Genomic DNA, 24018 nt, shown 5'->3' on the forward strand with positions numbered 1-24018 from the left:
TTTATGAGCCAATGGTAATAAATGAATTATAATAAGTTTGAATTATTGTAATCAAAAGGATGTGCCTCTATAAAAACTGCTGCTTGTCAATAAAAGCTAGATAACTTAAATCACATCCAGTTGTGTTGTGGTGAGAGTTGTTTCCTGGGCCCAACTAACTGAATTTGGACCTCAGAAGCATACCACATAGCAATTAGTTTTACTTGCACTAACATCAGTGATCTACAAAAAACAAACAAAAAAAAAAGGAATACAAAACAAACATGCACGTGGGGGTGGGGGCGAAGGTGGGACCAAAAAAAAAAAAAAAAAAAAAAGCTACTTTTGCATATCCAGCCATAGAAAAATAAAAATAAAGCATAAAAAAAACAAATCAAAAGAAATGACAGTACCACTAAAGACTAAAGCCGATTCAGAAAAATGAATTATAAATATTAGTTAAGGGTCTTACAAAAACACTTGAGATGAGAAGAAATGGTCCACTTTAAATAGCAACACTCTTTTCCATGTCTGGTATTTGAGTTTAGCGCCATCCAAGTAAAGTTTGAGGGGAATTTACTAAAAGACTGGTGATTCCTGTAATGGGTCACGGCACGGGTAAGGCATCCAAGAGAGTGGGGTGGGGAGGAGGGAAATTAGATCAAATTGAATAGTTCACACCAGCAAAAACAAACAGTGTGACTATCACTGCCCATCTTCAAATTTAGCAATAACTTTTAATTATTACTGGGTAACTTTGTGCTGCGTCTGAGGAGCGGGCCCCAGCCTAGGAGACGATGGGGATAAGTTTAGGAGGAGTTGTCACGGGGCTCTACCGTCTCCCACCCAGAGGGTAACCAGGGACACATGCAAGGGCAGGCTAATACATAGGTTAACCCACTGATGGTTTACCCTAGTCCTTTTATCACTCGTGATGCCACCGTTCCGTCCGCTGTGGTGAATCCAGTTAACAACAAAGAGTCCACGCACAGGGATTTAAGTTTCAGAGCCAAACCAGGAACGGTCAGTGAAGCTTGCTTACTGGAACAACTTTGTATGGTTCAGCAATTCATGCTAGCAGGAAAACAGTATAAAACACCAAGTGATGTGACTGGGAACATTTACAGGTAGGCAAGAGAAACCATCTGTGGGTGCTGGTCCCGGCAACACATTTCCTTCTCTCTCCCCCCAACTCTCTACTGGTCAATCAATCACATTTGGGAGTAGGTATTCTGCATGGCAGCTCCTTATGCTCTGTGTTTAAGGGGGAACACTGGCATGTCCTGGGTAAAGCAGGCCCAGGGCAGGCTTTGGATACCCCTCAGCCTCTTCCACTCTGGACTACACAGAGCAGATGGTGTCTGTGTGGCTCGCTTGCAGAACAGCACTCTTCAGTGTGTATGCAATTATATACCTGTCACATGACATACAGAAGATACATTTTGAGACATAACCCAGACAGTAACCCATTCAGTGCCGCAGCTATGCAATACACATTCATACACCTAGAAAACACTGACAATACAGTAAGCACAAGACAAATACATTTACATTGATGGAGGAGCCCCACGAACTCTGGGCCACTACATTTGTATTTACAAATGATCAAACAGGTTATCATAGAAATCAAAGATCACACCGTAATTGTTAAACCCAGAATGACACTGTCCAAATAGTGTGTTAACCGCAGTCCTTTGGAGTCTTCCTCATGAGCCTCCTAGCAGTTGGGGCTTGACCTAGTTACTACCTTCCTGGAATAGTTTTACGTTAAAGCACCCATACACCAGATTGACTTCCTGCGTCTCTCTAGACCCCTGGATCATGGATGAAAGACTTACTTGATACGCCAACTAGGCCAAACGGGTGTCGGTGGGGTTCCCCATACCAGGGTTATCCCAATGTGCTACCAGGTGAGTTGTTACTCATTTTTATACTAGCCGCTTGGATTGTCAGCAATCTATTTTTTTTTTTAATTTTGGTCCACTCCACTTGCGCACTCCTGACATATTTAACTGTCCAAATAGTGTGTTAACCGCAGTCCTTTGGAGTCTTCCTCATGAGCCTCTTAGCAGTTGGGGCTTGACCTAGTTGCTACCTTCCTGGATAGTCATCGGGAGTCAGTCTGTGGTGGGCAAGCGGATCCTGAAGCTGGGCGCTCTGGCATTTTTTTTGGAACCAGAGGTTCTTGGCAGCCACAATTTTCAGCAATCTGCACCGCAGAACGGTTTCTTCTGAACTCATCAGGAACAAACCTCATTATATAGTTCCTGAGAGCCCCCTTTCTAGAAGTCTCCAGCACATTCCTATTGAGCATGCTCAGTAAAGTCCATAGAACATAATGGCTCCTATTGGGAATAGTTTGTCTGTACAGTATTACAGTCTGCATGACTATCCATCAATTTTAATGGGGCTAGCTTTTACTAGTTGTAGAAGGAGTAACTTGCTACAATTATACCAGTCTTCAGAGCTAGGAAGGAAGAAATCCCACCTTTATCAAGCCTCATGGCTTATAGGTTTATTGCAGATTTTGCTATTGGTGTACCAAAAATGCAAATCACATCACTTTTGATTTGGCCAAGATTTGCATTGTAATTTACTCCAGTTTTGCAAGTTCTTTCACAGTGGTGACTTAAATTAAAAAATGCAATTTTTATTTTGAACTCATTAAAATACACATATAGGGGCACAACACATAAAACAAAAAATAGGTAAAGGGCGTGGTATACACCGTCCAACCACACCGTCACTAAAGATAGGTGTCCAATTGCACTGTGTGTGTGTGGGTGTTTGTGTAATCTGGTCACCAATGACCACGGAGTTTTTTGTCCTGCTCATTGCCAGTGGGGCATGAGGCAGGAGTATGTTGGTACTTGGGGTATATAGAATTTAGTTATCCCCAGTTGTTTGGTCTTTATTGTTGTAAAGCCCACACACCGTAGATGAATTCAAATTTAGTGACTCATACGTTCGTTTCTTCACAATTATTTTTTTCCTCCAAGGAGGGTTAAAGGTGCCTGACCAAATCCTAAAAATGGAAAGTCGGGATTGGTCTTAACCGTAGGGAGTGTCTCCCGAGGTTGCTAGAGATGTGTAGTACCAACTTCCAGAGAGAGTCTCCCAGTTAGTATAGGGCGACCTCCCCTCTACAGGTAAGGGTCGTTGTGTGAATGCTTGAGCCAAAAATATTCAAATTTCCCTTTTTAGTATGCTAGTTCTCGTATTTTATTGCTCGACGCGTTTCACCACTTTAATTCTCGTGGATCATCAGGAGCATTATAAATTGGGATTGAATAAAGACAATATAGACGATATAATAAGGTCTTCAATGGACCAATTGGTAAAGAAACGAATATCCTAATTTTTGGAGGGCCGGTTCTTGCAGCAGGTTTTTCAAAGGGTCGGATCTCGCCTGGGTAGAGATTTCGATACCCGGAGTTCTCTCATTGACAAAGGCATTAATTTAAAGTTTGCCAGAGATAGCGGATCCCAATGACCCAAGTTAACCTTGAATGCAAGTGTCTAACGTGGGGTGTTAAGGACTGATGAGGATATGCTCAGACTTCTATCACTCACAGGAACATAATATGGAGATACAATAGTATACTGTGAGTGAGGTAGAGTGGTATTGGAGCAATCCGTCTCTGTCCAGAGATTAGATAACCGGTTCGTCCTATGCGATATGCATATTGGGATGCTATACCGGTATCACAGGGGTTTTTGTGCCTGTGCCTAGTCAGGACACATATCTCCAGACAGGAAAAAGGAGGTAAGCACTAGCCCCCTACTTCTCCGTAGAGAACCCCCGTTCACAAATCTGCTGCTTCTTTAGCTATCACATAAGTAGACTAGTGATTTACTAGCCTATTACGTGTAGGAGCTTGTCTAACACTACCCGCCCGAGTTGCTTTTCCCAGAATGTCAAAATTGACAGAAGAGAAGAGTGGATACAAGATCAAAATAACAAAAGCTGGTGTCCATAGCCCAGATGGTAGCCTAGTAGGGGGCTAGTGCTTACCTCCTTTTTCCTGTCTGGAGATATATGTGTCCTGACTAGGCACAGGCACAAAAACCCCTGTGATACCGGTATAGCATCCCAATATGCATATCGCATAGGACGAACCGGTTATCTAATCTCTGGACAGAGACGGATTGCTCCAATACCACTCTACCTCACTCACAGTATACTATTGTATCTCCATATTATGTTCCTGTGAGTGATAGAAGTCTGAGCATATCCTCATCAGTCCTTAACACCCCACGTTAGACACTTGCATTCAAGGTTAACTTGGGTCATTGGGATCCGCTATCTCTGGCAAACTTTAAATTAATGCCTTTGTCAATGAGAGAACTCCGGGTATCGAAATCTCTACCTAGGCGAGATCCGACCCTTTGAAAAACCTGCTGCAAGAACCGGCCCTCCAAAAATTAGGATATTCGTTTCTTTACCAATTGGTCCATTGAAGACCTTATTATATCGTCTATATTGTCTTTATTCAATCCCAATTTATAATGCTCCTGATGATCCACGAGAATTAAAGTGGTGAAACGCGTCGAGCAATAAAATACGAGAACTAGCATACTAAAAAGGGAAATTTGAATATTTTTGGCTCAAGCATTCACACAACGACCCTTACCTGTAGAGGGGAGGTCGCCCTATACTAACTGGGAGACTCTCTCTGGAAGTTGGTACTACACATCTCTAGCAACCTCGGGAGACGCTCCCTACGGTTAAGACCAATCCCGACTTTCCATTTTTAGGATTTGGTCAGGCACCTTTAACCCTCCTTGGAGGAAAAAAATAATTGTGAAGAAACGAACGTATGAGTCACTAAATTTGAATTCATCTACGGTGTGTGGGCTTTACAACAATAAAGACCAAACAACTGGGGATAACTAAATTCTATATACCCCAAGTACCAACATACTCCTGCCTCATGCCCCACTGGCAATGAGCAGGACAAAAAACTCCGTGGTCATTGGTGACCAGATTACACAAACACCCACACACACACAGTGCAATTGGACACTTATCTTTAGTGACAGTGTGGTTGGACGGTGTATACCACGCCCTTTACCTATTTTTTGTTTTATGTGTTGTGCCCCTATATGTGTATTTTAATGAGTTCAAAATAAAAATTGCATTTTTTAATTTAAGTCACCACTGTGAAAGGGCTATTCAAGTTAAATTTGGAGACTTTTACTCTGCCTACTCTGTGAAATATAGTTTTGCAAGTTACTGCAAATTTGTCAGCTTATCCACTGACAGTACACCACTGTGCACAGGGATGGTTTTTCACACTGAACATGGATGAGAAATCAGATGCGCCAATGTAAGTCAATGTGCTGTTTGCATAGATCGTACGGCACACAGACTGATGACCATGTGCAATCCAATTTAAATTGTACCCATGCGTCCCATGCGCAACTCACACTTACGGCTAGTGTGCGCCTACCTAGCTTTAGTCTTTTGAGCTTCTGTTAGCCGTTCACAACCCTCGGCGACCCTAAAGGCAAGTTCCCTCCATGTTTTGCGCCGCTTCCTTCAGTCGTGCAATATCCATGCCAATATTAGCCTTTACAGTATCAGCCATCGTGTCCTTTGCCGGCTGGGTCTTCTTTTGCGACTGATCTGTCCAATCATTATAGATTTTTCTAGCGACACTGCTCGCATTACATGGCCAAAATGTGTGAGTGAGAGTCTGGTCATCTTCTCCTCCAGCGAGTCGGAGTCTGGTCATCTTCTCCTCCAGCGAGTCGGAGTCTGGTCATCTTCTCCTCCAGCGAGTCGGAGTCTGGTCATCTTCTCCTCCAGCGAGTCGGAGTCTGGTCATCTTCTCCTCCAGCGAGTCGGAGTCTGGTCATCTTCTCCTCCAGCGAGTCGGAGTCTGGTCATCTTCTCCTCCAGCGAGTCGGAGTCTGGTCATCTTCTCCTCCAGCGAGTCGGAGTCTGGTCATCTTCTCCTCCAGCGAGTCGGAGTCTGGTCATCTTCTCCTCCAGCGAGTCGGAGTCTGGTCATCTTCTCCTCCAGCGAGTCGGAGTCTGGTCATCTTCTCCTCCAGTGATACATCGGGTCTTATACAATTTAGGACTACTCTTTTTGTTACACTATCGCCGCCCGGGTATACACAGCACCTTTCACCGACACCACAACTCAAACTCATCAATCCTCCTATCAGCTTCCCTCGCAGTCCAGCTCTCACACCCATACATGGCGATGGGGAAGACTGTGGTTTGCACTATCCTGCATTTAACCGCTATGCCGATATCCCTACTTTTCCAGATTTTGTCCATGTTTAGTACTTCGCCCCGATGCTATCCTATGTTTTATCTCTGGCATAGATTCTCCAGCCTGGTCAGTTTTTGAGCCAAGGAAGATGAAGTCTCGCACACATTCTATGGCCTCATTGTCAATTTTTATATGGCAATTTTTTTTGCAGTTGTCATAATTTTAGTCTTCTATAGACTCGGGTAGAGGCCCATTTTATCACTTTCAGTTTTAATCTTCCATATCAGCTGCTTCAGAGCTGCTTCTGTTTCTGCAAGCAGAGTTGTGTCATCCGCATTACGGAGATTGTTGATGTTGCTGCCACCTATTCTCACTCAGACTTCCAATTCGCATAGGTCCATTTTCCGCATGATCACTTCCGCATATAGGTTAAACAAGAAGGGTAAGAGGATGCAGCCACGGCGGACGCCTTTGCCTATCCCAAACCAAAGCCTAATACACAAGAGTAAACTCTTGGAGTTTCCACATTTTGTAAGGCTGTGATCTGTGCCATTCAGTTTAGTGAACATTGTACGCAAAAGGGGATTTTATAGTGGATTGGTTATGCAAACCTTGAACTCTATATACTTAGTATTAGTAACAGTATCTCAAACACTTTCCATTCTACAGTCTTAGGAGCCATCCTGATCAACGTCGTCATTGTAAAGGCCGCAGATCATTTAATCAGCAGATGAAGTCTCCATCAGCTCACCGGTCAGATGACACCGGTGACATTTCACCAGCAACAAGACACCCCGAGTCCTGCGCTATTGTTAAATATTAACAGTAGAGCACAGGAGCCGTCTCTCTGAATATGATCAGATGACTGCCGCTTGTAAAACACTCCGAAACTTACAAGATGATGTGATCTCCACAACCATGTATACCTGAGGTCAAACAGTATATAGATTTAGCCTAATGACCTGTCTACTGTGGGCCTTAAAGAGTATCTGTCAGCTTTCCCAATTCGTCCATGCTTGTATTCTCCATGAAATAATGCAGGGACATCTTTTCTTATAACTCTATATTGTGCTGTTCCTGCCAGTCATCCTAGAAATGTATGACTAGACTGGATTATCAATAATTGATCAGGGCCCCTGCCGATCAGTTGTTTGCCAGGCCGTACAGAGTGATGTGTTGCCTCTGGCCAGAAACACATAGCGCCAAGAACCCTGCGGTGGCCCAGGATGGTATTGCAGTCACAGTTCTACTGCAATACCATTCTTGGTAACTGCAGACAGTTTAGAGTTGTAGGTTTCCACATTGGCTCCGTACACTAGCACAGCGACCCTGCAAACAGCCGATTGAGGGTGGTTCCCACTGATCATCCGATGCCCCATCCTGAGGATGTTCAAACAAAGGCTGGACAAATATCTGTCTGGGATGACTTAGTGAATCCTGCACTGAGCAGGGGGTTGGACCCGATGACCCTGGAGGTCTCTTCCAACGCTACCATTCTATGATCTAGGATTTAGAGATGAGCGAACGTACTCGTTTCGAGTAATTACTCGATCGAGCACCGCGATTTTCGAGTACTTCAGTACTCGGGTGAAAAGATTCGGGGGGCGCCGGGGGGAGGCGTGGAAGCACGGGGGGGGGGGGGGGGGGGGGGGGGGGTAGCAGCGGGGATCCCTCTCTCTCTCCCCTTCTCCCCACTCCAACCCCCACTCACCCACGGCACTCCCCAAATCTTTTCGCCCGAGTACAGAAGTACTCGAAAATTGCAGTACTCGGGCGAAAAAGGGGAGTGGCCGAGTAGGTTCGCTCATCTCTACTAGGATTCTATCACTAGTTAAGTCCTGACAAACCACAGAGTGCATTGGATTTTTATCCCAGCATCGCCAGTTTCATTGATTCGTGGCAAACCTGTTTTAGTAAGTTTCTGCAACTGTCCGATTCACATCTGCAGAAATCCATGCACATAGTGCAGAAGCAACTCCATTTAGATATGTGGAACCTGTGTCTTACAGCTCCCTGTTCAGGACTGTAGTCCGTGTGGAGTACCTACTATGAGTATATCTTTTGCTCTGGAGGACTCGTGAAGTCAGTACATCATATAAATGGTTGATTGATTTCAATGAGAACTTGTAAAGAATTTCCCTGAGGTAGTGCTGCAGTGAACACCTACTGATGGGTTCACCACAGATAACAGCTAAGACCAGATTCACACAGCTATATGAAAGTTGCACCACAGAAACTCAAGCACAACATACAAGGGCCAGCACCTTCAATAGGACATCCAGCGATTTTTCTTTTCACTTTGACCATCAGTCCATATGAAATAGTGGACAAGCGATTAGCCTCATAGGCCATTATGGAGCTGTGTGCCGAATATTCCCCAAGAGTTACTGAGTGTCTTAGCATCAAGGAAAGCTTTGATCAGTCTATTGCCCATCAAGCAAAAAATAAATAAAAATCGGCACAAAAATCTCAGTCATCAGAAATCCTCAGAATGACTGCTAAGGCTTAAATAGAGCCAGCTGTCTTTTCCCAGCGTTGGATGCAGGTAAACTCCCTCTCCCTCCCTTTTTCCAGCTCCCATAGAAGTCTATGGGGGATTCCAGCATATCTTGTCAAAAGATAGGGCAAGACCAATCTTGACGTGGTGCATGAAATCGGTCGCTAATGTGCTATTTTTCCAGGTGTGGTTTCTTTTACACCCCTCCCCCCCCCCACCAAAAAGCATTCATCTGAAGGAATACATTGGAATCCAGTGTTTTAGATGGTTGAGATTTTTGGATGAAGCTACAATAGCTGCGTATATACGGTCGTGTAAATAAGGCCCAAGGATGCGCAAATATCGCAGATTTGTTGTGGAATGTGCAAAGAAATTCCACAACAAAGTAAAACTTTAGTAAATGGACTTTTAAGCAAACCGCTTTCACTTACAGTAGAAGAAACAATGCCGATTCTAGTAACGGCCCATTTATTCCAATCCACAGCATGCTGCGTTCTGGAAAGGAGGTGGAGTTTTCACCACAAATTTTCATTAATTCAACACAGAGTGAATTGAAGCCTCAGCCTCTCACTGTATACTGTTGCATGTCATCCCCTTTAATGGCCTGCTACAACATGCTTAGAGTTATGTCAGCAACCTACTACATACTGACGAGAGGCAAAACCCCTCAAACTGTCTGTCTGTACATGTCCATCTTTTCCTTCTAGAGTAGATTCTGGTTTGGGTTTAAAATCCCAGTCATGTTACAAGGCTTGTTATAAAGGTCTGACATTGACTTGCAGGAATGCTGCCTTGCAATAGGTAGCGCTGCAGAGCCATTGTTCCAACTTTCCATTTACATATAAGCCCACATGAGTTAAGGTTACGTCCTGCACATTTGGGGTGTGTGTGAAGATCGCGGGGTGATCTCCCTCCATACAACATAGGTGCTGGCTGTTTCTTACAGCAGACACCCACCCAAACAGCTCTGATAAGCCGCACGGCTCATCGGAGCTGTTAACCCTTTAAATGTCGCCGTCAACTCTGACAGCCGCATTTAAATCCCCCAGCCAATGTTCCGGGGGTCCTGTACTGCCCCCCCTCCCCCCCACCCACAATAAGATAGCGGGTAGCTGTGTGGGTGTCATGGCAGCCGGGACCTTTTAAAAGGCCCCAGGGCTGTTTTAGCAGCATGCCTATTAAGCCATGCCTGAGACAATGCCTGTCAGATCGCGGTATAATGTAAAGCCAATCAGGAGGCTGGAAACGGCACACGCCATGGGGCGGAGCTACGCGATGATGCGTACAAGGGGCGGAGCCAAAACGCTGATGCTGCTGAGCCGAGCCGTAGGGAGAAGACCCATCTGCGCAAGCACGTCTAAAAAAGCAAGAAGACACCGCAATTAGACGGAACCATGGCGACGGGGACGCCAGCAACGGAGCAGGTAAGTGAATAACTTCTGTATGGCTCATATTTAATGCACGATGTATATTACAAAGTGCATTAATATGGCCATACAGAAGTGTATGACCCAACTTGATTTCGCAAGACAACCCCTTTAAGGAGTTAAACTTGTATAACAAAAATTCCACAAAACATGTTATTATAGTAGACGGCACTTAGACGCTGCACTGTCTGGTCATTGTACTGAGACAAGTACGTACTGTGCATAGGCAGAACATAGTTATTTCCCCAATTGTAAGAAACTAGTAGTAGTTCTCATGTGATAGAAATTCAGTTAGTGTCACCACAGGAATTCCACAAACTTGGTTCAATAGTTTAAAAACAAAGTTAAGGGATGGAGTTCACTGGGCTTTAATTTACTGCTCCATAACCACCATGTGGGTTGGCATTAGGACTTATTCAGATGACCATATATCGGCTGGGTATTCACGCCGGCCGATATACAGCGTCCCTCTCTGCAGGGGGGGAGGAGGCTGGAAGAGTCGGGAACAGTGCACTGAGCTCCTGCCCCCTCTCCGCCCCTCGGCACAATTAGCAATGGGAGGGGCAGGGCGGAGCCAAGTCATGGAACTTAGCTCCGCCCCACCTCCTTTCATTGCAACTAGTGCTGAGGGGCGGAGAGGGGGCGGGAGCTCAGTGCACTGCTTCCGGCTCTTCCAGCGTCCCCCCCCCCCCGCAGAGAGGGACGCCGTATATTGGCCGGCGTGAATACCCGGCTGATATACGGTCATCTGAATAAGCCCTTAACCTGTTGACCACTGTATAAGGTACCTTTACACAGGGCAATCACCACCCAAGTTATTGCTGGAAACAGAAAATTCAGATTCTAGTCAACCCGTTTACAAGCAGCCCCCGGCAGCGCACTGAGACTGCTGATTAGTTAGATTCACTTAGTTTATAGCTTACCTAAAAACCAAGTGATTTCTGTTTACACAGTCAGATGGTCATTCTGCCTTTGAGCGACTGCCGTTTACTGTCAATGGATTTGGGTGGCCTGAATGATCCCCAGCCCGCTCTGCTCCATTCACAGAATGGCCATTGTCCCTTTGTAAGCACATAGGAGCGCAGTTGTTGCAATGGCTGTTAGGCGGTGATGCACCAAACAGTCATCCTGTGTAAAGGCACCTTAAAGGGGTTGTCTCGCGACAGCAAGTGGGTGTATACAGTTCTGTATGGCCATATTAATGCACTTTGTAATGTACATTGTGCATTAAATATGAGCCATACAGAAGTTATTCACTTACCTGCTCCGTTGCTGGCGTCCCCGTCGCCGTGGTGCCGTCTAATTCTGATGTCTTCTGGCGTTTTTAGACGCGCTTGCGCAGTCCGTGCTTCTGCCTGGTGAATGGGGCCGCTCGTGCCGGAGAGCTGGTCACCGCGTCAACGTAGCTCCGCCCCGTCACGTGTGCCGATTCCAGCCAATCAGGAGGCTGGAATCTGCAATGGACCGCACAGAGCCCATGGGAGAAGACCTGCGGTGCACCATGGGAGAAAACCGCAGTGCATCCCTGGGAAAAGACCGGCGGCCATCTTAGGGAGAAGATTTTTATAACTTCATATTTCGTCAGATCGGTGAGTAGCAAGCGGTTTAAAAACCGCTTTAAATTGCTATTTTATGCCAGGGGGGGTGACAGGGGGAATGGGCTAATGTAAAATTCTGATGTTTGCCTCTGGACAACCCCTTTAAATCACCATCGTAGACCACAATGGATGAAGCCATTGATCCCTTTCCCGGAATACCTTTTTTGTCTTTGCCAAACCCTCTTTTTTATCTACCTTTGTCTAATAGTTACTCTTCATGTTTTGACTTTAATTACTCAAGGGACCTGAAGTGATGTGAGGCTTTTCACAGATCGGGAGGGGTATAATCTCTCCTTAAGGAGAGTACCCAGAATGTGTGTGAGGAGACTTATAACGGCATTCATGCTCCTCTGGGAAATATATGCAAATAAGGAAGATGGAACAATACCTCTGCAGCGCCACCTATTGGATGGCAGCGTTCCTGCAAATCAATGTCCGACCCTTTATAACAATGATTGGGAATAGGAAAACAAGCCAGAATCCATACACAGACAGCTGTTTCGGGGTGCTCGCCCCTCAACAGTGTGCAGTAAGATCCTGGCTTGGCTAGTGAGAGGCCTATGACGTGGGTAGGGAGGGGGTAACATCTCTCCTTAGGGAGAGCGCAGGAGTGGTCATGTAGTGAAGTCAGCAGGGCTGGCTGCAATGCCCCAGAGCCGCTGCAGGCTGACTATTGTCGCTTTTCTTCTCCTGGTACGTACGTCTGTTTGTCCGTACAGGCTCTTCTTAGATCTGGTTCCCAGACTGTAAACCTGAAATGTGAAGTGGGTGGTCCCTACTACTCACCATCAGTGGGTGACATCAGGCTGGTTTCCTGCCACAGGCGCTTGGCTTTCTGAAATGCCCATCTTCCGGAGGAAGGAAACAAGGGTTTCTAAGGAATGAAGGCTTTTTGGCATCCATACCTTTTTCAGTGACGTCACTGTTAGGCTAGTTCCACACCAGCGATCACGATTCTACCACGAGAAGTAATCGTGGGAAAAAAGTTGAGTCAGCGAGGCTTTATCTTTTCTTTAGAATAATCTTGTATCATATCGCTGCCGACCGCGGTAAAAAAAAAAAAAAAAAACAACACATTTTAACTAGAGATGAGCGAGCATACTCGTCCGAGCTTGATGCTCGTTCGAGTATTAGGGTGCTCGAGATGCTCGTTACTCGAGACGAGCACCACGCAGTACTCGTCTCGATTAAACGAGCACTGACCATTGAATTCAATGGAGACGGCAATACAGCCGACTCCATTGAAAGCAATGGGCTGCCGGCGATCGCGGGATGAATTGTCGGGAAGGGGTTAAATATATAAGCTCTTCCCTGCAATTCATCCAGAAATGTGTAAAAATAAAAAATATATATATACTTACCTGGTCCCGGCAGACGGAGTTCAGCGCGGCAGGCTGCAGTTCTCCTGAACTGCTCTAAACAGCTGTGAGTAGTATTCAGCAGCCGGGGATTTAAAATCCCCGCCTGCTGAATGAGATGCCTCTGATTGGTCACAGCCTGACCAATCAGAGGCATCCCTCACTCACACCCATTCATGAATGGGTGAGTGAGGGCTGCCTCTGATTGGCTCAGGGGCAGCTCTCAGCTGTCCCTGCGCTGAGCCAATCAGAGGCAGCCCTCACTCACACCCATTCATGAATGGGTGTGAGTGAGGGATGCCTCTGATTGGTCAGGCTGTGCTCTGCTTGGTCACAGCCTGACCAATCAGAGGCATCTCATTCAGCAGGCGGGGATTTTAAATCCCCGGCTGCTGAATACTACTCACAGCTGTTCAGAGCAGTTCAGGAGAACTGCAGCCTGCCGCGCTGAACTCCGTCTGCCGGGACCAGGTAAGTATATATATATATATATATATATATATATATATATATTTTTTTTTTATTTTTACACATTTCTGGATGAATTGCAGGGAAGGGCTTATATATTTAACCCCTTCCCGACAATTCATCCCACGTACGCCGGCAACCCATTGCTTTCAATAGAGCCGGCTGTATTGCCGGCTCCATTGAATTCAATGGGCTAACATCGTTCTTCTCTGCCACAGCTGTTACAGCTGTGGCAGAGGAGAATGATCTTTACGCTGACAGTGGGGGGGGGGGGTCTCACTCTTGCCGCTATTGTGGCTTAATAGTGGGACCTGGGAACTTGAGATGCAGCCCAAAATGTAGCTCCTCGCCTGCCCTATTCGTTTCTGTGTCGTTTCCATCACTTTCTTGTGTTTTGCAGATTTTCACAAATGAAAACCTTAGCGAGCATCGGCGATATACAAAAATGCTCGAGTCACCCATTGACTTCAATGGGGTTCGTTACTCGAAACGAACTCTCGAGCATCACTGAAAGTTGGACTCGAGTAACGAGCATTTTGGTGCTCGCTCATCTCTAATTTTAACCCTTTGCAGTCCAATTTTGGATTCAGTGTTTCCTGGGGGGGGGGGGGGGGGGGGGGGGTGTCTTTCTCTTTCTGGCATTATACAATGGTGCCATCTGCTGGCTAGAGCCAGTACTGCGGTATGAAACATGCTGGAGAGGCCCCCGACAACAGAGCGGCCAGTAATCTACAGTAAGAATACCCTGCCGGACGTCTTCCGACATCGGAGCTGTACAGCCTTCAATCAGAATGTCTTTAGACGTCAGACAGTGGATTGGAAAGGGTTAATGTAAAGGTCAATAGGACTTTCTAATGTTAAAGATGCATCCCAAGGCAAGTTTGTTGCATTGCGATAAAAGAAAAGAAAAATTTAACACGAGTGAGTGGAACAAGGAAAATGAATGTACTTTCATTGACGCCATTTACCACGGATTATGTCTGCATACATTGCGGACGCAATGCAAGTACATTCTTGTCAGCCAGTCTATTTAGTGACCCTGCTCAGAGCTGATAAAGTCAGGTAGGAACTTCCAAAACATTGATCCAGGGATTATTCTGTTTGCCATTATGGAGTTGCGAAGGGATTCCCCCCCCCTCCCTCCAAAAACAGGCTAAATTGGCTCCTGCCTTTTTTTTTTGCCTTCCTCTGGATCAACAAGGGGGGTTGAAACAGGCTAAACTAGATGGACATTGTCTTTCAGCCTCAAGGTCCCTTTACATGGGATGACTGTTAGGCAAACTATGCCTGACACTCGTCCATGCATCTCCCCGATTCTGTGCTCCTGCACAGGAGCTAGCAGAGCTGTCTCGCTCATGGAGTGGCCAGCGGGGGACGGGCAGTGCAGGAGATTTTTCTCCTCTCGCTCCGCCGCCCCCCTCCATTGAGATAACAGCGGGCGTTCACTACTCAATGGCGGCTGTTTTAAACGGAACAATGAGGTCATCCCTTATAGTTTATGCAGCATAACAGAACAGCGATGACCTCATCACTCAGTTTGAACAGCGGCCGTTCAGTAGTGAACGGCCGCTGTGTTATCTCAATGGACGGGGGAGCAAGAGGAGAGAAAACTCCTGCACTGCCCGCCCCCCTGCTGGCCGCTCCGTGAACAAGACATCTCTGCTAGCTCCTGTGCAGGAGTGCAGAGACACAGCGACAAGTGTCAGGCATTGTTTGCCCAAAGTCGTCTTGTGTAAAGGGACCTTAACATACTATGTTACTATATAGGATGGTGGGAACAGATAAAGCAGGTTGACATCTAGGACTAGGCAAACGATTCTTTAGCACTTCTTCATGACTGACACTAATTTTTCCACCTCAGCTGGTATATTTCCCTTGCAGAGGAGATCACTTGATATCTCCTCATCTCACTGTAGAGGCCCTCGGGGAAGTTCCCTAGCGAAGCTTTTTAAGTTTTTCCATTATTGAATATTAATGCAAAAAATCCCCCCAAAACGCGTCTAGACATTATTTGGGATAAAAAGAGACTATATTTTGTTTTCCTAGTTATTTTCAGGTCTTTTATGAAAGAAGACGTTAGAACTTCTAGTTCCCCCGGTGGCCTGACAACCATTAAATACGGAATCTTGTTTAAACTGGTCTCGTATATTTCCGCTATTCGCAGCCAGAAGATACATTACTAACCACGGTGCAAAATGAATAAATTTGCTAGGTAGGATTTAACAGCAGCACTTCATTGCTCGCCTGGAGCAAGGTAGGGACGTTGCCTCGGAAAGATACTGTGGGCGCTACAGTAATAGAGAAGTAATTGGGTTTAGGGAGGGGTACCGTGCATCTATCACTCGTCCTGAAGAGATGCAGAGACTCCCACCTGCAGGGTGGATATTAGGGGAATTAGATTCTGTATATCGCAGACAGAGGATGCCCTACATTCGGCAAAGCCGAAGTACATTTAAAGGCAATGTCATGATTTCCTGCCCGATAGAGTGGTGGTGCTACTACCGACTAAGCCACCTCCACCCTGTTTACCGCTAGTGAAGTGACACCGACTCTTAATAAGACTGTTTGATCTTCACGAAATACCCTGAAAGCCAAATGTTTCAAGTGTCAGAGTTGCAGATGAAAGTAACATCATCTCGCTGCGAACATTCAACTAAATGCTAAAAAAAGAAGCTCGTTACTGGGGCAGGAAGAACAGCTAGTATTAGCAATGTAGGACAAACACCGAGCTTATGTACAGCAACATTCCTTTAGTCCGGCATCAGCTGGGCCTAGAAGGTGCTGGATTATCAGATGAAGGGGCAGATTTAGGTGAATTGGGCTGTTAGAAAAATGTTAATTAAGGGTGCCTTCACACTTGCGATAAAAATCATGCGATTTTCACACGATGCGAGTGAAAATGCAGAATTACGAAACCCCTGATTTCATTCCAATTTGCGAGGTGGCGTTTAAGAAAACACAAAATCGCAGCATGTCCTATCTGTCTGCGTTTTTTTTCAGCATCATCTCCCATGCTTCCCTATGGAGCCTCCTTTTTATCGCATCGCAAGGTACAAACTTGCGACTTTTGTGCAAAGTGTTAACATTGGAAACTCCTATTACACTTTCGCGCGAGCAAATCTTGGACGAGATTTTCTGGAAAAAGCATCACTGGCACTCAGAAATCGCGGAAACAAAGCTTAAGACTACTTGCACACGGACTGATTTTTCTCTATGAAACTTGGGCGGAAATTGAACCCATTCAAATGGGATTTTATTGGGGCAAACAATCCAGCATGTCCCATTGTCATCTGACTTTCGGACAAGGATAGTACATGTGCAGTGTCCCGCACTTCGGACAGCACACAGTCAGATAGTCCGATGCGAGCTGCAACCTAGAATCTCGGGCACAACTTTAAATTCATCCATGTGCAAGTAGCCCAAGGATCACTTCAATAGGGGGATTTAAAAAAAAAAAAAAAAAGGAATACTGCCCATTATCTAAGAGCCAGATCGTAGCTCTGAAACTTTTACTCAACTTTTATGCAACTTTCTTCCCTATCCCTAACCTAAATCAGCTTTTCTTTTACCCAGTCATGTATGCCAGCCATAATAAGCCTCTGTTCACATTTAATTTTCAGCTAATGTCGACATTGAGAACCTCTAATAGAAGTCTGACGTATCCCACTGCGGGGATACATCATCCATACGCTGCTAACTTAAAAAAAAATAAAATAAAATAGTAAAGTGTAGTTAGTTCACCGCTTTCCTACACCGCAAAGAGAAAAAAAAAAGGGAGGCGGCAGGACACTTATGGCATACATTGGGTGCATGGGGGTCGATGGACATTTTGGGGGAATACTGCTGATGCATACAGGTAGCAAAGTTTAACTTGATACATTAAATTAAAAACTAAATAAAAAGTATACCACAAAAAAAACTTTCTTGCCTTTTGTTTTGTTAGAGATAAACTTAACTTGCTGCAACAAGTTATCAATGTTGGTTAAACTATGTTTACACATCAGAGGTACAGATGTAACAAACTGGATGAGAGCAAAGCACAGGGCATAGATCATATCTCAGGAGACCATGCCGTATAATGATGACCACAGCTGTGATTAGTGAAATGCGACTTTATAAAAAAGGGAATTTATTTTTGACCCTTGTTGGGGAAAGATAGAACAAAGTCAGAATGTGGCAGCCATATGGGCAGCACTGGTCAATCAAAGCATGTGTAGTCTTGTAGTAATGCAGTACAGTATACATCTGGCAGACAGAGAAACTGGAGTGGCCATCTTTGTCCAGGTCCTGAGGGTTGCTTTAGGACATGTCTTTTCACATGCAACACTGCTCGTTTTAGGAGTCCACTCCTCCTCCCCTATACCAGTCTAATAGTGCTATCCTATGCCATCTTAATATTAAACAAAACAATTGAAAAGTAAGCAAAAAAAAACAAAAAAACAAAAACAAATACGGTATGGAAGTCATAATGCATTAAATGTCAAGTTTAACTTTGCTACATGTATATGTTCTTCAAGTAGAGCAAATTCAGAGTGTTAGTGTACAAAGGTGTTTTGGAGGCTGAAGAAAACAGCTCCATACATTGTGCAGTGGCCCTGGTTGGTATTGCAGGCCAAGTCCCCTTTACTTCAGAGGAATTCAGCCTGCTGTACCAACTCTGACCATTGCACAATATACAAAGCTGTCCGATTTTGGCAGCCAAACTGCTCCATACACGTCGGCACCAGCCACGAGTACAGCTTATAACTGGGTGGTCCCAGACAGCAAACCACACAACAACCTGCTATTGATGACAAGTTATCAATAGCTAGAAGTGGAACAACCCCTTTAAAATAATTTTCTTCACCCCAATCCCTACAGAGGTGCAATAACAATGGGGCCTAAAGGTTGCCGTTGCACCCTGGCTCTTGAGTCGGAAGGGGTGCAACAGGTCTTTCTGCCATGTACTAGGTGATCCATACTACAAATAATGGCCGTTAAATGGGAAGTCTTGTCTCGTAAGGGGGTACTGATTCTTAAAGTTCTAACTCTTCTCAAAACCACATTGGGGCTCAGTTTGTTTTCTGTGGACGTCAGTATAGCTTGTGATACATAGGTTTCCTGGACACTTACAATTACAGTAGATCTAGTCACAGATAGCCTGAAGAGTTCCACATGTTCACGCATGGGGAGTTTCCAGTCCTGCAGTATGCCCTGTCTGTCACAGGCTATTGGAACAGGTAGTATATATAGTATTAAAATATCAAAGTATACACTAGTGACACTGGGGAATACAGAGATGTATATAACCATGCAGAATGACAATATAGTTGTGTGACCGCAGCCTTACAGGGAAGGCTCATAGTTACTTGTATAGCATGGAATTGCATTATCAGCAATTTTCTCAACATATGCAAATATGAGCAATTCAGGTAATGAGGAAAAAAGGTAGAATATTCAGGGGACAGAGCTAAACTGAGGGGCTGTTGTGATATCCATAGGCACAGCATAGTGGCCCTATCTTAAACAGCACTTGTATTACGTTCATGGTGCCAGGACGTACCGCCATAGAACTTGTTTTCCCTAAATACTCGCCCTTATGGGTAAAGTATATGGTCAGTTTACATACACTCATCCACGTAAGCAGGATATATAGAGATATAGCGTGCCATTCAGCACAGCTTTTTGCGACATATTGCACATTCAGCTGCAGGTAAACATAAATTATCTTAACTCACTGAATTAGCAAGAAACTATTAAAAACGACAACTCCAGCTCGGTTCCATCTGTGCAATTTCATCTTTATGCATGCACAAGCATAAGTAAAAGTAGTCCTAGTTTCTGACTCCCAAGAGCAGCCTTCCAGAGGAAGTTTGACAGGGAGCGTATTACACAACTTACGTTGTCAGATCAGCAATAATATATATTTATATTATTCCCTTTACCCCTTATATTCAGGTAGCCATTTACACTGCAGTAGAGGAGGTACAGAAGCTACAATATTATAATAATGCACCAAGTAATAAAAACTATCAACTAAGTTACTAGAGGGTCTTTTTTATGACTTTACCTTGAGTTTCTTCACAGCCTTACTGTTATCCTGTTCGTGACTCCAAACTGTCACTCCCCCCTTGTTGTATTGGCACTGCCAACCTTCAGGACTCTCACACTGCTCCTGGAAGGAGTTAAAGTCTGCATCATCCGGAATATGCACCATCTTCTCACTATTCCTTGTCCGGCAACTGTACGCCAAGCAGTAGGTTAACTGTGATCCCTCAGTTCACTGCACATTAAACTATCACCTTCCTTACATGTATTGAAGTTGCAGTTGGGTAGAGACTTGTCTTGGGTTAAGCTTTGCAGAAAACAATCCTCTGGATTTCCATATTCCTTGTGTCCGGTATATTATGCGTCTACAGTATATTCACTGCTTTGCAATGGATTGCTCTGTGTCTTTTCCAAGGCTCAGTGATCCCAAAACTGAACTGCACACCTCCAGGTTTGTATTCCAATAAGCTCTGCTGCTTGTCTCTGGTTTCCTATACCTAAGCTCTCAGAGTCCTATATTATTTAGCAGGTAACATCATACAGGTGTCTTGGATTGCTCACCCAGCCCATTGCATCCATTCCCTCCTCTTCATTCCCCAAGCATCCTCCCCTCTTCGGGAGTCTATTCCCCATCTGTTTGACTTTGCAGCAGTTAGGGTTTCAGCTGATCATCAAGCAGCTTCATCATCATCAAGTCCAATAATCCGGCCTATAACATAGGTCTAGTTGTAAATCTAACTAAAGTCCAAGAAGAGAAGGAGCAATACAGCAGCCTGCTGCACTAATGCTGCAGAGGACGGAGCTGAAATATCTGAGTTGCAGCCAAAGATTTAGCAAGAAGCAGAACGTCACTTAAAGTATCCGGGAAAGACATGATCCATGAAATAGGACAATGCAGTTTTTAATCAGGCCGTAGCCTGCCCAGAGCGGTGCATTATCCAGCTGACGTGCAGCCCCTACATCATCCTCTCTGCAGTGCACTGCAATACAAGTGGTGCAGAGAGCTGTGGAATGGATAGCACAGCAGTATAGTGATAGCAGAGCCCGCTGGAGATGCCGCTGGATAATGAATCCTGCAAGGAACACAATCTTATATACATACAGATAAAGCAGAATGGAATCGGTCATGGAATAGTTTCTATGCATGCAGTCGCATGGAAAACTAGGCACAACACACTCAACGTATTGGCGCATCTATTCCTTGTATGTGTACTCCTTGCTGATCTGTACGTTGGACGTGAACATTTTAGGGACAGCATTTACAGGAATTACAAATAATTATCCTTATTTATAATAAATAATGTAACAATCGCATCTCATAAATGCGCAGAATTCTCTGAATTGCTAAAGTGTGGATTTAGGTGCGGAATTGAAAATAGCAGAATCCTGCCCGCAATTCCACACCATAATCCGCAGTTAGCTGTGCGGCGTTCAGGGACGGCATATTCTGTAATTCTGTTGCGGAGTATTCCGTACCACGTGGAAGGTCACTAAGAGGGGTTTTCCAGGGAGCGCCACTGTCGGAGCTTTCTGTGGATGTAGTCTGATGATCATGCTCAGAAGTCGAAGCAGAGGGATAGGAATGAGCAAATACAAGCAGGATGCCAGCGAGAGTGCTCAGCCCTGCCAAGGTACCTGTTTAGCTAATGCCTCCCTGCGACCTGTAGCCTGTAGACCACCACCATAACATTTCATAGAGATCCAGCATCTGCAAAAAGTAAGTGTATATATGCTATGGGAAAATGTAACTTCCATATTTTTATGTGTCATGCATATATTTATATGTGTGTTTGTGTATGTGTGATATATATATATATATATATATATACACACATACATACACTGGCGTAACTATAGGGGATGCGGTTGCCCATTGGACCATAAAACCTCTCTTCTCCATATAAGGAGCCCAGTACTATGAATAAAGCCTTATAGTTGGGGCATTGGGGCCTAGAATCTTGAAGTAACGCCTCTGTGTATGTGTGTATGTATGTATATATATATATATATATATATATATATATATTCTAATATTATAAAGGTATATTCTCATATCGCTAGGATATGTCATCACTTTATAATCAGGGAGGACCCAACCTCTGCGATCCTTACCGATCTTGCGAATGAGAGAGCAACAGTGCTGGTTTGGCATTGCCCCAGGTTTGCTCTTTTCCCCTGTAGAGCAGCGCTTCCAACTACCCGCTGTGCAGGGAAATGCAGCATGAGGGTGTATTCAGACGACTGTATATCGGCTGGGTTTTCACGCACAGCCGATATATGGCGTCTCTCTGCAGGGGGAGGAGGTTGGAAGAGTCGGGAGCAGTGCTCTGAGCTCCCGCCCCCTCTCTGCTTCCTCTCCGCCCCCCTGCACTATTTTCAATGGGGAGAGGCGGGACGGGGGTGGAGCTAATTCCTGGAATTTAGCCCCACCCCCGTTCCACCTCCTCTCATTGCAAATAGTGCAGAGGGGTGGAGAGGGGGTGAGAGCTTAGTTCCTGCTCTTGGCTCTTCCAGCCTCCTCCCCCTGCAGAGAGAGACGCCGTATATCGCCTGGGCGTGAAAACCCAGCCGATATAAGGTTGTCTGAATGCACCCTGACCCTAATAATTGCAGTGACTACGGGTGCCAATGTGCAGGAAAAACCAGCGCAGCAGCCCTTTTATTGTCCTATGTACCGGATTGTGACTTTATTTAAAGGGGTATTCCCAAGGTTTTTTTTTTTAATCACATCTCCTGTGATAAATATTGCTCTTGGGAATATCCCTTTAAATTTTGTGTAGGAGCTGACAAACCCTTGATGAATGTGGAGGGAACAGTGCAACAAATGGAGTTAGGCTAAGCGCCCTTTTACATGGACAGAGAAATTGTTCAGATTCCTGCGATCGGTGAGAATCTGAACGAGTATTGTGCAGTCTAAATGCGTGCACTACTGAACAATCGTGGCGGTCAGTTTCTGCAGGCATAAAAACTGAACGATGGATCGTCCCGTTTAAGCGTCTGCCTGCCTGCTGTGAATCGAGGTTGGCGGGCCGGAGCGACCCCGTGGCTCACTTCACCTACATTCACTAGCGATGGTCGTTCCTGTATAAAAGCAATGATCATTACTGGGAAGATTTGTTGGGCATCTGAACCCGACAGGTCGTCCCGTGTAAAAGCCCCCTAGGCCACATGATCCTGCTGATCGCATGCAGCCATGCTGTGCCCACACACAGTGGCCAATGGTCACACAATTGTTCTGGTAACGGGGATGGGGCTTGGCTACATGTAGTCAGCCAGACCATGTGGCCAAAAGGTACCTTTACATGGTACAACTATGAGAAGTATAAGTACCAGACAGCCATTCCACGGGCTTCTACCCAACTGCGCATTATACCAGCGCTATAGTCGTTCAATGAATGGAGTCGGTAAAAAAAGGGGTCATTCAAACATTGAGCGGCGGCTCCTGTTTACACGACTCAACAGTCTCTTGGTTTTGACTCTGAGTAGAGATGAGCGAGTATACTCGCTAAGGCACATTACTCGAGCGAGTAGTGCCTTAGCCGAGTATCTCCCCACTCGTCTCTAAAGATTCGGGGAGTGGCAGGGGAGAGCGGGGAGGAACAGAGGGGAGATCTCTCTCTCCCTTTCTCGCACCCGCTCCCCCCCGCAACTCACCTGTCACCCGCGCCGGTCCCCAAATCTTAAGAGACGAGCAGGAAGATACTCGGCTAAGGCACTACTCACTTGAGTAATGTGCCTTAGCGAGTATACTCGTCATCTCTAACGCTGAGTAGGTGATTTCTCACTCTGCTGTTAGCAGCTGCATGCACATGGGATGATTATCGCTCGAACTCATTGTGTCCAATGATAATTCGCGCTATAATAGCCCTGTATGAAGGTACTGATCTGAGTCTTTGCCCCGAGTGCAGGAGCTAGCTACACCTCTGGGTAGAGTGATCACACTTGTCACGTGATTGCGGCAGCTAGAGGCCGGGGAAGGGCTATGCAATCATGTGTGATCACTCTTCCAGGAAGTCGACCAGATCAGCATAAACTGCAGAGGCTCGGAGCCAAAGGACCTACAAGTTGTTATGGCGCAGCCATTGTGCGTTGTATAGCCTTTCATACACCCTTCAAATCTGTAATGCAACCACTTTTATATTGGAAAACAGCCGGGACTAAGGCTAGGACCACATGGTGAGTTTGTACAAGAGATGGTTCGCATGCCTAAAGATCACTGTGTAGCCCTGTGACCTCACACTCCTATTGAAGTCAATAGGGTCATGGTGCGACCTCTAAGAAGCAGGTCTCAAATACTCCATCAAGGTTGTATTTTCTATAGCCCAAGCCTAAACCACGATGATCAACTTTTATTGCGGTGGGGAGTTGTACCCAGATATATATTTCCTTTGCAGTAGCATGAGCATTCAGAAGATTTGCAAGCAATTAAATGCATGA

At 45.3% G+C, this 24018-nt stretch overlaps 1 protein-coding gene across 1 annotated transcript in view; it reads right to left on the reverse strand.

Annotated features, from left to right (window-relative positions):
• LOC136611224 (START domain-containing protein 10-like) overlaps positions 1-19949 on the reverse strand; it is a 69425-nt gene extending 49476 nt beyond the window's left edge. The window contains exon 1 of the mRNA XM_066590561.1: positions 19604-19949. Coding sequence (XP_066446658.1) covers positions 19604-19750 — 147 coding nt within the window. The 5' untranslated portion in view covers positions 19751-19949. The remainder of the gene's footprint in view (positions 1-19603) is intronic.
• Between the last annotated feature and the right edge of the window lie 4069 nt (positions 19950-24018).

The sequence above is a fragment of the Eleutherodactylus coqui genome, chromosome 2 (genome assembly GCF_035609145.1).
Source record: "Eleutherodactylus coqui strain aEleCoq1 chromosome 2, aEleCoq1.hap1, whole genome shotgun sequence".
NCBI classification, from domain to species: Eukaryota; Metazoa; Chordata; class Amphibia; order Anura; family Eleutherodactylidae; genus Eleutherodactylus; species Eleutherodactylus coqui.